General features: G+C 36.4%; 1 protein-coding gene across 4 annotated transcripts in view; it reads left to right on the top strand.

The window, feature by feature from the left end:
* Positions 1-7143, top strand: part of si:ch73-70k4.1 — a 156307-nt gene extending 149164 nt beyond the window's left edge. For all 4 annotated transcript variants that reach the window (XM_039756046.1, XM_039756045.1, XM_039756047.1 and 1 more), the window contains one exon: positions 6808-7143. In XM_039756046.1, coding sequence (XP_039611980.1) covers positions 6808-6880 — 73 coding nt within the window. In that variant the 3' untranslated portion in view covers positions 6881-7143. The remainder of the gene's footprint in view (positions 1-6807) is intronic.
* Positions 7144-14639: the final 7496 nt, after the last annotated feature.

The following is a 14639-nucleotide window of genomic DNA, read 5'->3' as shown; positions in this document are numbered from 1 at the left end:
GCATGCGTGCTGTCTCTGTCTGACTTACCAAAACCCCAATTCCTATCCTTCTTTTTTTCTTTCTCCACATAATCAATCATTAGATCTGCGTCTGTCATCTCACAATGTCATGCGAGGTGGCAGCCAGGTGCTTAACTAAATTAGCTGGGCAAAGCGCCCGGCTAAAAGACGCTATGGAGAACACTGCACCTTGGTTAAAATTGTCAGGTAAATTGTAAAATATTAGTAATAAAGTATTGGAGTTCTGCTTGTGTTTGATTTCCTGTTTTGATGTTGTCTTCCAGCATTTTTTAGTTGAGCAGCTAAGAGTTTTTTTCTGTATTGCTCTTTTTATAGAGTTCTTGTTAACTCTTCCAAGGCAGGTGTTAACAAAGTCTTAAGTAATGGTGTAGAAGGTTTAAGAAGTTATCTAGAATGTATTATTTGCTTTTATCCACTAGATGGCAGCAAAGACTGCAAGATGAACAGACTAGTCATAATTTTCTTTGCAACAGTGCATCAAATGACTGGCAGGTACTGTTGTCAAAAAATAATTAAAAGGCATCTGCAGAAGATGTGTATTGTTGATTACTCCGATTCTATATTGTCAGTTGAGGATTTTGAGTTTTAAGAAGAATGTGATGATGAGAGTACTGCTGAAAAAGAGTGTCGGCAGTGTTGCACATATTGCAAATGTAATTTAGCTATTGCAAATATATTAGACATTTCAAAATAATCATGTATAGAGTGCCCATACATTTATTAGTTGTATGTTTTCCTTATTTTGAGAAATATTTTTGTTTGTCTGAAAAAATTCAGCTTTACCTTCATGATTTAAAAAAAAAAGCCATAAAAGAGTTCTAAAACCTTATCTTGATAAATTGGTACATGGATTAATCAGCTAACAATTATGCAAGATTACCTGCTAAAAATCGTAATAAGTAGGTGGTAATTTAGTTTTTTTGGGAACTTCAAATGGAAAAGGAGATTTGACAAATTATTTATGTGTTAATATTAGAAAATGGAAGCAAGTGTAAGTAAAGCAAAAAGGCTAAATGCAACAATCACCATATTGCCATCATACACTGTGTGCACAATTATTAGGCAAGTGAGTATTTTGACCATATCATCATTTTTATGCGTATATTCCAACTCCAAGCTGTATTAACTTGAATGCTTATTGTATTTAAGCATGTCAGGTGATGTGTATTTGTGTAATGAGGGAGGGTGTGGCCTAAGGAGATCAACACCCTATATCAAGGTGTGCAGAATTATTAGGCAGCTAGTTTTCCTCGGGCAAAACGGGCCAAAAAAGAGATTTAACTGACTCTGAAAAGTCAAAAATTGTAAAAAGTCTTTCAGAGGGATGCAGCACTTTTGGAATTGTTAAGATATTGGTGTGTGATCACAGAACCATCAAACATTTTGTTGCAAATAGTCAACAGGGTCGCAAGAAACGTGTTGAGAACAAAAGATGCAAATTAGCTGCCAAAGATTTCAGAAGAATCAAACGTGAAGCTACCAGGAACCCATTATCCTCCAGTACTTTCATATTCCAGAGCTGCAACCTACCTGGAGTGCCCAGAAGTACAAGGTGTTCAGTGCTCAAAGACATGGCCAAGGTAAGGAGGGCTGAAACCCAACCACCACTGAACAAGAAACATAAGTTGAAACGTCAAAACTGGGCCAAGAAATATCTGAAGACAGATTTTTTTCAAAGGTTTTATGGACCGATGAGATGAGAGTGACTCTTGATGGACCAGATGGATGGACCTGTGGATCAGTAATGGGCACAGAGCTCCACTCCAACGTGGAGGTGGGGTACTGGTATGAGCTGGTATTTGTAAAGATGAGCTAGTTGGACCTTTTTGCATTGAAGATGAACTCAAAATCAACTCCCAAACCTACTGCCAGTTTTTCAAGACATTTTCTTCAAACAGTGATACAGGAAAAGACCATGATTTTATGCAGGCCAATGCTCCATCACTTGCATCGAAGTTCTCCACTGCGTGGCCAGCCAGTAAAGGCCTTAAAGATGAAGGAATAATGACATGGCCCCCTTCCTCATCTGACCTAAACCCTATCGAGAACTTGTGGGCACTTCTTAAACGCTAGATTTACGGGGGAGAAAAACAATACACCTCTCTGAAGAGTGTCTGGGAGGCTGTAGTCACTGCTCCACAAAAAGCTGATCGTCAACAGATCAAGAAACTGACAGACTACATGAATGGAAAGGCTTATGACTGTTATTGGAAAGAAGGGTGTCTATATTGGTCATTGATTGATTGATTTATTTTTTTTGAAATGTCAGAGATGTTTATTTGTAAATTTTGAGGTGTTTGTTTATTATTCTCACTATAACAGATGAAAATAAACAAGTGAGATGGGAAAATTTTCATTTTTCCTTTAGTTGCATAATAAATCTGCACACTAATAGTTGCCTAATAATTGTGCGCACATATGTATTCCCCTGATGATGTTCACACTCACATTTCCGTTGTGAAACATTCAGGTTTATTAACATTTTGGATTGACTGATAGCACTGTGTTTGTTCCATATTAAAATTAATCCTTAAAAATACAACTTGCCTAATAATTGTGCACACAGTGTATAAATACTTGTACAATAAGTGCTTCTATGATGAATCAGCGTACAGAGCCTAAGTGAAAAATCTGGTGAGATGGTGGTCAGTGAACAACCTGTCCCTCAACAAAGGAAAGACCAAGGAGCTCATCATTGATTTTAGAAGATCACATAACGAGGGTTATCACTAGAATCCCTGAAGCCTACAAAAAAACTTTTAATCCTGGCCCACCTTAAACTCTTTCACACCTCTCCATTAGCGTCTTTTGTAAATGTGTCGATCAGCACAAGCAGCCTGCTATCCCATACCCCCCACCGCCGCAGCATAACTTGGGCAAAAAGTTCTCTCAGCTCAAGGCTCATTATCTGCGTGTGGGGTGCCTTTAATTGTATAGGTTAAATAATATATTGTTATTTGAAACACATGCATTTCAAGTGTGTTCCATGTTTACAACAATCTGTGTAAATGTAGGATGGCAAGAAATGCGAGGCAACAAATGCTGAACACATAAATAAAACATAAACTTTTTTCAGTTATAGCACTAATGATAAAATTTTGACATGAGGTGTATAATATGTCAAGACTGAACTCCAAATATAAAATAAACAGTTTCACAAAAGGTACACATATAACAAAACAAGAATATTCAAGAATATAACCAAAGAAAAAGAAATCGGGTTAGGGTGCAATGCTGACACAACCGCTTGGGTAGTGCAGCGATAAGAAGTGCTGATTAATAATCAGGAGGTCGCTGGTTCGATTCTGGGCGCTTCCCAGAATTAACACTTTGAATAGTGAGCTGCTCTTATTGTTACTATTATGCAATAAAAACATACATTTGATTTGAGTTTTTAACAGCCAGTGTAAATTTATGGTGCTTGTAAAGGTTAGCATTTTTTTCCCCCCAACTTTATTCTGTTGGTTATGTTCACGCTCCCCCCCAATCTGACACTTTTGTTTTCAAATAAAGACGTGTTATAACAGAGGTTAACTCAGATGAGGATGAGGGTTCTACATTGGAGAAAGACAACAGAAGCCCTCACCGCAAGAAATGTCCACTCACACATGAGAACAATGCAGCTGCTCCAGGTATATAAGCAATAGATGGCACCATTTGGATGCAGCAAGAAATCGGGCGCCATCCTGCCATTGAATCTGGCACACGTGTCCTTCAGCGAGACAGCAGGGCATGCCAAGGTTGCCATGGTATTGTGCAAAGTTTTGTTTGTGATTATGTTTTATGATGGTCTTTATATAACAAAACCATTTATATGTTACTTATATTGAATGTTAATTACCTATTACCTATAAACCACTCCTTATTCAAGAAAAGATCCTAGTCATCCCACAGAAGAAACACTTTTCGAGACTAAGGTCATACAGCTTATGAAACCGTTTCTGGACAAAGACAGAACTTTAGCAACAGTTGCGTAAAGTGAGACAGGAGCTTCCACCACGCAGCTAAAGTCATTTGTGTAGTGAAGTAGCATTGCACGTGTACTTTGTCAGCTTGCCTGTGTTGATCAAACATAGGAAGCTCTGCATTCTACTTGTTACTTTATGCTGTAGGAAGATAACTAAATAAATCAAGGTAAATAACATTTGATCTGGCTTTTATATAAGTAACATATAAATGTTTTTTTTATATATAAAGACCATCACAAAACATAATCACAAACAGAACTTTGAATGATACCTTGGTGAGCTTGGTATGCCCTGCTGTTTCGCTGAAGGACATGTGTGTGTCAGATTTACTGGCAGGATGATGCCCGACCTCTTTGCTGCATCCAAACGTAGTTTTTTCATAGGCTTCAGGGATTCTAGTGTTATGCTGCAGTTTTCGTCAATGAGGGTGTGTCAAGCTAACATCAAAATACTGCTGACGATGGCACAGTGGCAACTGTTTTTGTAGCTTTCTTAGCGTTAGACCTTAGTGTTACTTGGGCTGTGAAAACCGTTCTAAAAATGTTAGTCCCAAGTGTCATTCGGGCAACTTTACAGATGCATCTTGCATAACATTTGGACCTGAGAAACACTCTGGCTGTTAAACTGCTGTCAGTACTGCCATTCTTAGGAGAAATTATGTCTGAAGGTAGGTTTTTACTGATTATGAAATATCTGCACTTTACCAACAATGAAGACTTTCATGAGAGTACCATTGTAGCAAAATTTTGGAGTGTTTAGTTTCTGGACCATGATGTCAGTATCGATGAAAGTCTCATGGCTTATAAGGGCAGATTGTCATGGATGCAGTACATTGTGTCATAAAGAGCAGGATTTGGCATAAAGTTTTCCGAGCTTTGTTAATCTGAAATAGTATACATTTGGAATTAAGTTTTGTACTATGGGAAAGGGACAATGTTTGATAACAAATACAATTAGTATGGCATAGCTATGTTATCAGTGCTGACTTTGATAGATTCTCTGCAGGATTAAGGTTACTGTGTAACCATGGACAGTTTCTTTTACTTTGCCAGAGCTATTTGACATTTTGCTGCAAAGAAAGACTGATGCATATGGAGCAGTGTGTCCCAACTGTTGTGGCATTCCCAGAAGACTTTGGCAAAGCTAAATTACAGTGATGTGTGCTAGTAGCTTGGCAAAAGGGTTAAGTGCTTGTGCTGAAATGGAAAGACAAGAAAGATGTTTGTCTTCTTGGCACCATACATAATGCAGCTGTAGTCACTGTACAGGCAAAAGGCAATAAGCAGGATACAAATCCTTGTGCTGTGATCAACTACAATAACATGATGGTCAACATGGATCATTCAGATCAAGAGCTGACTTTCTATCCTGTTATACAGAGATAACAAAAGAAATGCTACAAAAAGATATTTCGTCATCTGGTGGAACGATGCATTTGGAATGCATGCTGTCAAAACTGTATCTCATGCAAACTTTACATGCCAACTTGTAGAACAAATCATTACTGCACATCCACTGTCCACACTACCAGTACAGAGATCCGGTCGATCCAGCACATCGTGGATCAATCCTGAGTGTCTTATTGGTAGACATTTTATTGATTATATAACTCCAAAAGAAAAAAAACATAATTCAACTTGTAACTGTGCAGTGTGCTGTTCAAAAACTGTTAAATCCCAAAAGAAAATCCAAAAAGAAACATGCTATTATTGTCCTGACTGTGACATTGGATTGTGTCCTTCGCCATGCTTTAAGACTTACTACACAAAGGACTCCTTTTGAGATTATATACTGTTTTGGCATCATTAGCAGTATTTTTGTTATTGTTGTTGTTTTTGTTAGTATTGTTCAGTTCATATTTTATTTTTATTTATCACCATTATTAATTATATATTTATTATATTTTTGAGGTTTAATAAAAACACAATTTTTCATGCAAAAAAAATATTTTTTTTACATTTTTTTGGAATAAAATGCAACGCTAAGGAGTTTAAGAATGTTAAGAAAAAAACTGGCTTCCCTTGACAGGTGTTGCTGACCTTTTACCACTGAGAGTAGTGGTATCTGTATACCTCTGTATTTGGTGTGTTATCACAGCTTCCCAGCAGCTGATGAGAAGGCTGTACAGCAGGTTGTGTCAAGAGCACAGAGAATTAACAGGATACAGCTTCCTGCTCTGGAGAACATGTACAGCACACACTGCCTCAGGAAAGTCACCAGCATATGCATGGATTTCACTCACCCAGTCCGCAGTCTATCTGAACTTTTCCCATCTGGCAAACACTACAGAGCCTTCCCTGCACAGACCTCGAGGCTCCAAACTAGTTTCATCCCAAAAGCTATAAACACACTCAATCAGTCCATCAAGTGCTCATGGTAGAACTGTTTTAACTTAGAATTACCTCACTATAAACTTGCACAACAGCCTTAATGTTGCACAACCTGAACCACTTTATGAACCATTTGTGCTATCTGCACTATATGTACTTGTACAATATGTTGTACTTAAAAAAAACAAAAAAATGAAATCTTATCGTACCATACAATGACAATAAAAGGTTTAAATTCTTTCTTATGCTTTCACCCCAGTATACAACATTTTAAAACGTATTTCTCACGTATTATACACAGCTAGCTAGGTAAAAACAAGTTACCAAGTGCTATGAATGTGGAGTGAGAAACTTGACATGAAGAGTAATGTGACTAAGAGCAATGAGTGGCACTTGAGTATTTTATACATTGCATTTTACAATTATAGTGGGAAAAGCACTTTTTTGTAATTAAAGGGCTTTTTGCTATTTGTTTTTTCCCTTTATAGATACAGCCAGATGGAAATAGATGGTCATCTTGCAAAATGTCTGTCTGAAATGAATGATGACATTCTTTGGTAAATATGCACGGCTATGCTTAGCCTACCAGTTTAAAATATTTTATTTAGTTATTCTACATTATATGCACTATGTCCTCAGTTTTTTAGATCTCTGTGGTAATGTGTTTTATACTTTAACCTAATGCAATGTTTATGTAAAATATGTTACAACATGCAATGTAAATAAAGTCATAAAAGAAATAGTGTGGGAATAAAAAAATGTCCACCATCACAAAGTGTATCAATACAAATAAAAATTGTCATATTGTTGATGTTTATGATGCACTTGTTTGATATTTGTCAAAAGTTATTTATTTAGTTTTAAATTGCCAACATGTAATGTCAAAAAGATGTATTGGTATGCAACTAAAGAAAATGAGAAAAGATTTGTTTGAATTATTTTTATTAAGATATAGAAATACAAATTTGTATTTCCCTGTTATTTTCAGGGAGATATTGGAAAGGGTTCAGTATAATATTGGAAAGGCTTTTTAGGGTTTTTAGTGTGAGACTTGCTTTATTAAGAGAAAAAGCACATTACCATGTAAGTCTGAAGAATAATTACATTTTTTGAGTCCAAATTCTGTCTGTCCCAGGTTGGCTGCACTCTGAAAATATTCAACAATGACAACCTTTATTGAATACACAATGTCTGAAATCGGGTCATGGTCTACTATTTGTGATGGCATGCATACCTAATGTGACCACAGAAGATACAGTTTTTAAAAGTAGTACAACTATTGTTAAAAATCAATATAAGAAAGTAATAAAAGCAGCCACAGCAGTAGTCTTAATAAAAATTACTCCACATTAAAATAATGAATTTTGAGTCTTGACTTAAATACCAAGAGTCTAATTTACTTTTCAAATTATTTAATTATATGTCCTTTAAATTTTAAGCAGACTTGAATCATAAAATTGCAGCATAACTTCTCTTATAGTGTATGTGAGAAACTATTGAAAGATAGTGAAATTATTTAGGAGCAGGAGTTATATAGAACATATTTATTTACATACTACTGTAGAGTAGTAAGTAAATGATATGAGCAGTTAGACTTTGAAATTTAAAATGAATTAACCAGCTCTTGAAGACCCTGCATCTTAAGGAACGGTATTTTATTTTGGACAAAATAAATCTTCAAGCCTGTGCAGAAGAATTATCAATAACATGAAAAGCTAAGAAATTATATCTCTCATTAAAACAAACTAGCAAATAGGAAAACATCAGGACAGATCAGAGAGATTTCTAGAATAGAGATTGAATATGCCAGGTCTCTTTACAATCAGAATTTAATCTCTTAACAATTAGAGAAACTAATCAACATATTGTTAAATTGCAACATTGCTCATGGAGAGAAGGCTAATACACTTCCTGCTCAACGAATCCACAAGCAGGAAGTTCAGCATAAAGAGATTTCTGACACATTTAAGGAGCATTATCAGTCCTTCTGTTTCTCTCAGTAGCTAGATGAAACACAAGCCAAGGCATTTTTTGATAAAATACAAATACCACTGGTTGATATTCTTAGTGCAAAAAAAACAAAAAAAACTTGATAAACCTAAAAACAGAATCCCATAAATCACTCCATAATGGAAAAGCTGCAAGCACAATAAATTAAAAATTCAATTAAGTTCTAACTAAATCTTTTGCCAAGCATTAATAACCATCTTTCCAAAAAAGAAAGACAACAATTTGCATAATGTAGACCAGTTTTACTCCTGAATAACAATGTTAAGATACTAGTAAAAGTGATAATTAAGAAGATTAGAAAGCTCTTCCCTCGGTGATATTACAAGATCAAACTGGATTTATTAAAGAGAGACACTCAGTCTCAAACCTGTGGCACTTGTTTAATTTAACTTAATCATAAGATATCTTTATCTTTGGATAAAAAGCTTTAGACCGAGTGAAATGAGATTATCCATTTACTACACTGCACACAGTTGGGTTTGGCCCCAATATGTCTGCATGGATTAAACTACTTTATACAAGTCCAGGAGCCTCAGTTTATGTTTTTAATTACATAAACGTTGATTACTTCAAATCAGAATGAGGTACTTGACATGGGTACTATCATCAGTGCTTTTAGTGTTAACCATTGAGCCATTGGCTATTCATCTTTGAATAAACCAGAGATAAAGGGGATCAGTGACTTGAATAGAAAATATTCTTGTGTGCAAGCGACATGGTGCATTATATATTAGACCCTCAATTATCTCTACCATTAGTCTTAAAATGTGTTAGGAGTAGGAGTATTTCATAAGATTTATGGGTTCAAATTAATTTACATAAAACATTTTTTCTTTTCCTAGCGAATCCTATAGTACATCATACCAAATTTAATAACCATTCATTCACAATATCAAAAAGGTTCAAATAATTGGGGAAACCTATCACAATTAAATAAAATGATCCTTTTCAATGTAATTTTGTAAGTACTATGGAAAAAAAATCTTAACATGGTCCATCCTCAATCTCACTTTAGCAGGGATAATTCATACTGTCAAAATGATCATCCTCCCTCAGCTCCTATATCTATTCTAGAGTATCCCTAGTCTAGTGTCCACTGCTGTACTGATGCAGATTTAGTACGTTTTTCGTGTAACATGATTTGGAAATAGTCACCAACACATATCCGCAATCCAATCAGTAGAAGCATGTTTCTTTGTGCAATTTTCTTATAATAATTTTTCTTTTGTTTTTGCCCGAGAGGATAAAATGTCAGTGCCTGATTGGCACTATTGTTGGGCCCTATATGTTATTGTAGGCTACCACAGCGCAACCTTTTTGGCTGCAAAGTTACTTTCACCATGGTGAAGCTTCAGTGACTGAATTCACCACACATACCATGGTGGTTCAGCCATACTGTGTCATATGTATCAGTGTCTCTATCCTTGGTAGCATCTGATGACACATTTACATTTTCATCAGTTTAATTTTATTCTGAAACTGGTTTTACAGCTTCTTGTTTACATGCCATTGTGTTATGGTTAAAGGCTCTGCCCCACTCATGAATATTGATAAGTTACCTTAGAATGGAACTTAGCCATACATAGAATAGACTCTAGTTCTATATGTGGCAAGCATTCCATATTTCAACTAAAAATCTTGCATCAATTACATTTACCTTACTTACAATTGTCTAAAGTGTACCCTGTGTAAGACACAACTTGCAAGCACTGTCATCTAGATCCAGCATCACTATTCTATATATTTTGGGAATGCAGTAAATTCACATTATTTTGGATAAAAATCTTCATACTTACTTCCCAGACAGCCTTAGTCTCACAATCACTACTAGTCCATTAATAATGGTATTTGGTGTACTCCCTGATGGCATTAAAGTGCATACAGGTAGGTATAAATCTATCGTAAAACCCTATACCACACTACTAGCACACACATTTATTTTGCTCAACTGGAAAAGTCCTCACCTATCTTCTATGAGTAAGTGCCATTCTGTATAATCTTAGAAAATTACAAAAAAAATCTACTTCACTCTTTGAGGATAGATCCAAACCTTTTTTTAAAACATAAGAATATGCATGCTGGGCCTGTGATTGAATCTTGGGTAAGGGCTGAGTCTTGCTTTTCTTTCTTTATTTTTTGTTGTATGCTGTTCTTTCATTTTCTCTGCATTGGTTTTGAATTACCATAGTTACTGTTGTGCTTGAAAGTTTGTGAACCCTTTAGAATTTTCTATATTTCTGCATAAATATAACCTAAAACATCATCAGATTTTCACTCAAGTCCTAAAAGTAGATAAAGAGAAACCAGTTAAGCAAATGAGGCAAAATATTATACTTGGTCATTTATTTATTAAGGAAAATGATCAAATATTACATATTTGTGAGTGGCAAAAGTATGTGAACCTTTGCTTTCAGTATCTGGTGTGACACCCCTTTGCAGCAATAACTGCAACTAAACGTTTCCGGTAACTTTTGATCATTCCTGCACACCGGCTTGGAGGAATTTTAGCCCATTCCTCTGTACAGAACAGCTTCAACTCTGGGATGTTGGTGGGTTTCCTCACATTAACTGCTCGCTTCAGGTCCTTCTACAACATTTCGAATGGGTTAAGGTCAGGACTTTGACTTGGCCATTCCAAAATATTGACTTTATTCTTCTTTAACCATTATTTGGTAGAACGACTTGTGTGCTTAGGGTCGTTGTCTTACTGCATGACCCACGTTTTCTTGAGATTCAGTTCATGGACAGATGTCCTGACATTTTCCTTTAGAATTCTCTGATATAATTCAGAAGTCATTGTTCCATCAATGAAGGTAAGCTGTCCTGGCCCAGATGCAGCAAAACAGGCCCATACCATGATAGTACCACCACCATGTTTCACAGATGGGATAAGGTTCTTATGCTGGAATGCAATGTTTTCCTTTCTCCAAACATAACGCTTTTCATTTAAACCAAAATGTTCTATAGTGGTCTCAACCGTCCACAAAACATTCTTCCAATAGCCTTCTGGTTTGTCCATGTGATCTTTAGCAAACTGCAGACAAGCAGCAGCAATGCTTTTTTTGGAGAGCAGTGGCTTTCTCCTTGCAGCCCTTCCATGCACACCATTGTTGTTCAGTGTTCTCCTGATGGTGGACTCATGAACCTGAACATTAGCCAATGTGAGAGAGGCCTTCAGTTGCTTAGAAGTTACCCTGGGGTCTTCTGTGACCTCACCAACTATTACACACCTTGATCTTGGAGTGATCTTTGCTGGTCGACCACTCCTGGGGAGTGTAACAATGGTCTTGAATTTCCTCCATTTGTACACAATCTGTCTGACTGTGGATTGGTGGAGTCCAAACTCTTTACAGATGGTTTTGTAACCTTTTCCAGCCTGATGAGCATCAACAACTCTTTTTCTGAGGTCCTCAAAAAATCTCCTTTGTTCGTGCCATAATACACTTCCACAAACATGTGCTTTGAAGATCAGACTTTGATAGATCCCTGTTCTTTAAATAACACAGGGTGTCCACTCACACCTGATTGTCTTCCCATTGATTGAAAACACCTGACTCTAATTTCACCTTCAAACTAACTGCTAATCCTAGAGGTTCACATACTTTTGCCACTCACAAATATGTAATATTCGATCATTTTCCTCAATAAATAAATGACCAAGTATAATATTTTTGTCTAACTTGTTTAACAGGTTTATCGTTATCTACTTTTAGGACTTGATTGAAAATCTGATGATGTTTTAGGTCATATTTATGCAGAAATATAGAAAATTCTAAAGGGTTCACAAACTGTCAAGCACAACTGTACTCACCAACAGGTCCATCTACAGATAATCTGACTCTCAGATTTTTTAACTAAAATACTATGAAAAATGTATCACCAGCAGATAAGCCAAATGTATATATTTTAATTTAATCGGTTCTGCAAAACTAATTGTAAATGTGCCAAGTAACCTAACTCAAAACTTATTTTAATTGAAGATAAAATACCCATGATACCTAAAAAAAATGTGTTATTACATATAGAACCAATCACACAATAAGGCAACATACTGTAGGTAGCCACATAGGGCACAGTCATTCGAGAGGTGAAGTTTAGGTAAATGGGTGCATGCTTCAGACACTGATGCAGATTCTATTTGAGCAATGACTGTAATTGACTAAAGAAGATTATTAAATGCATTATTTCTCAGAAGTATTGCCTTTTTAAGATGTTGCTTGCTGCTGTATGTGTTGTACACACTTGTGCTCTGGCCATTCAGTGAAGCTACTGAGGAAAAGTTTAAGTGTGTGAGAAGTATTTAATCAAGTTGAAAGAAGTAAAATAAAAATTATAGGTATTCATTTAATACTGCATGTCCTAAGGAGTAAATTTAATCTGCTCAGTGTACAGTCATAAGGAGCCAGTGATTATTGCAAAAGTATTGAGTGTAAGGAAAGAGGCAGACATTGTACACTTTGGGCACAATTGCTCAGCCAAGCAGAAAAGAGTGTACAATCCATCAAAATAAACATCTCTGTTTACTTTTAACCCAGTTATTTGCTATATGTATTTCAAAACCGTGTGATCTAGTGGCACAGCAGCTATTGTTCACATTGCAAATCTTTGGGGGCTCACATTTGGTGATGGAAAAAGGGGGGTGGGGTGTTAACTTCACCACACATATTTATAAAACACAAGAAAATGATTTATTGTGTCTGGTCAGTTTCAAGAAAGTTCCCCTACGGGCTTAGAATTCAGTAACAAATGTGACATGTGCTTTTTGTCATAAAAAAAACCCTCAAAATTAATGGACTGTAAAATTTTATAATAAGTAACTGTATATAACATATTTAGAGTGCCTTGTAAAAGTAGTCATCCTCCATAGTGTTTTTCCTTTTTTGTTGTATAACAAGCTGGAATTAAAATGGTTTTTGGGGTTCTAGGTGGGAGAGAGTTTGGTTAGCAGCATTTCATTTACATAACATGCCTACCATTTGCAAGGTGCAAAATATTGTCTCTTGGGAAATGACTATTAGCTTAGCACATCTAGCCACAGGGATTTTGGCCCATTCCTGAAGGAAAAAACTGCTTCAACTCCTTTAAGTTATATTAGATGGGTTGTGTTGGTGTACAGCAAAATTCAAGCCATGCCACAGATTCTCAATTGGATTGAGGTCTGGGCTTTGACTAGGCCAGGGGTGGTGAACTCCAGGCCTGGAGTACAGCAGTGGCTACAGGGTTTCTTCTAACCCTTTTTCTAATTAGTGACCAGTTTTCACTGCTAATTAACTTGTTCCCCATCACTTTAATAGCCCTGTTAAAAGAAAAAGAATTCAGCCCACTGAATTGATTCCTTTCTTCATTAAATGACAGCCAAGCAGAAATGATATGTGAAACGGGCTAACAGATGACCAGCTAAACTGGGGCTTTAAACTCCAACCAATTTCACTCCAATCACTTTTTTAATGAGAAGCTGATTCTTGCTGTTAATTAAACCCGTTATTTAATTCCATGGCTTGTTGCTGCTCTCATTCTGCCACAGGACACATTTTGAAAACTGTTGTGTTTCTGTTCTTTCTAAGAGCACCGTCAAAATGTTTTGGTGACCTGAGAGATCAACCTTACCAAGACCATCACCTCTCTTTAATTTCAGATATTGTGTAATGGGCACAGGGAAGCTGGTCATGTGGTGGATTGTTTTGTGTCTCATTATTGTTTGTCTGCTAATTAAATAAAAAGAAACAACTATGGGGTCTGAGTCAAGTTAATTAAAAGAAGTAATCATCAGCAAAATTACTAATTAATCACTAATTAAGAAGATGGTAAGAATGAAAACCTGTAGCCACTGCGGCACTCCAGGCCTGGAGTTCGCCACCTCTGGACTAGGCCATTCCAAGACATTTGAATGGATCCTTTTAACCCACCCCAGTGTAGTTTTAGCAGTATGTTCATGGTCATTGTCTGGCTTAAAGGTGAACTTTCGTCTCAGCCTCAAATCTCTGGCAGACTGAAACAGGTTTCCCTCAAGAATAGCCCTGTATTGCGGCTGAAAGGTGAACTTTCATCCGTCTTAAATCTCTGGCAGACTGAAACAGGTTTTCCTCAAGAATAACTCTGTATCTAGTGCCATCCAACTTTCCACCGATCCTGACCAGTCTTCCTGTCCCTTCTGATGAAAATGCCACCACCATGCTTCACTGTGGGAATGGTGTACTTGGGTAGATGGGAAGTGTTGCTTTTGTTCCCATTATGACCAAAAAGTAAAATTTTAGTCTCATCTGACCAGAGGAACTTCTTCTATGTGTTTGTCCACATGTTGCTGAGGAAA

This window comes from Polypterus senegalus, chromosome 6, assembly GCF_016835505.1.
Source record: "Polypterus senegalus isolate Bchr_013 chromosome 6, ASM1683550v1, whole genome shotgun sequence".
NCBI classification, from domain to species: domain Eukaryota; kingdom Metazoa; phylum Chordata; class Cladistia; order Polypteriformes; family Polypteridae; genus Polypterus; species Polypterus senegalus.
The sequence above is the reverse complement of the archived record's forward strand: the minus strand, read 5'-3'. Positions and strand labels throughout refer to the sequence as shown.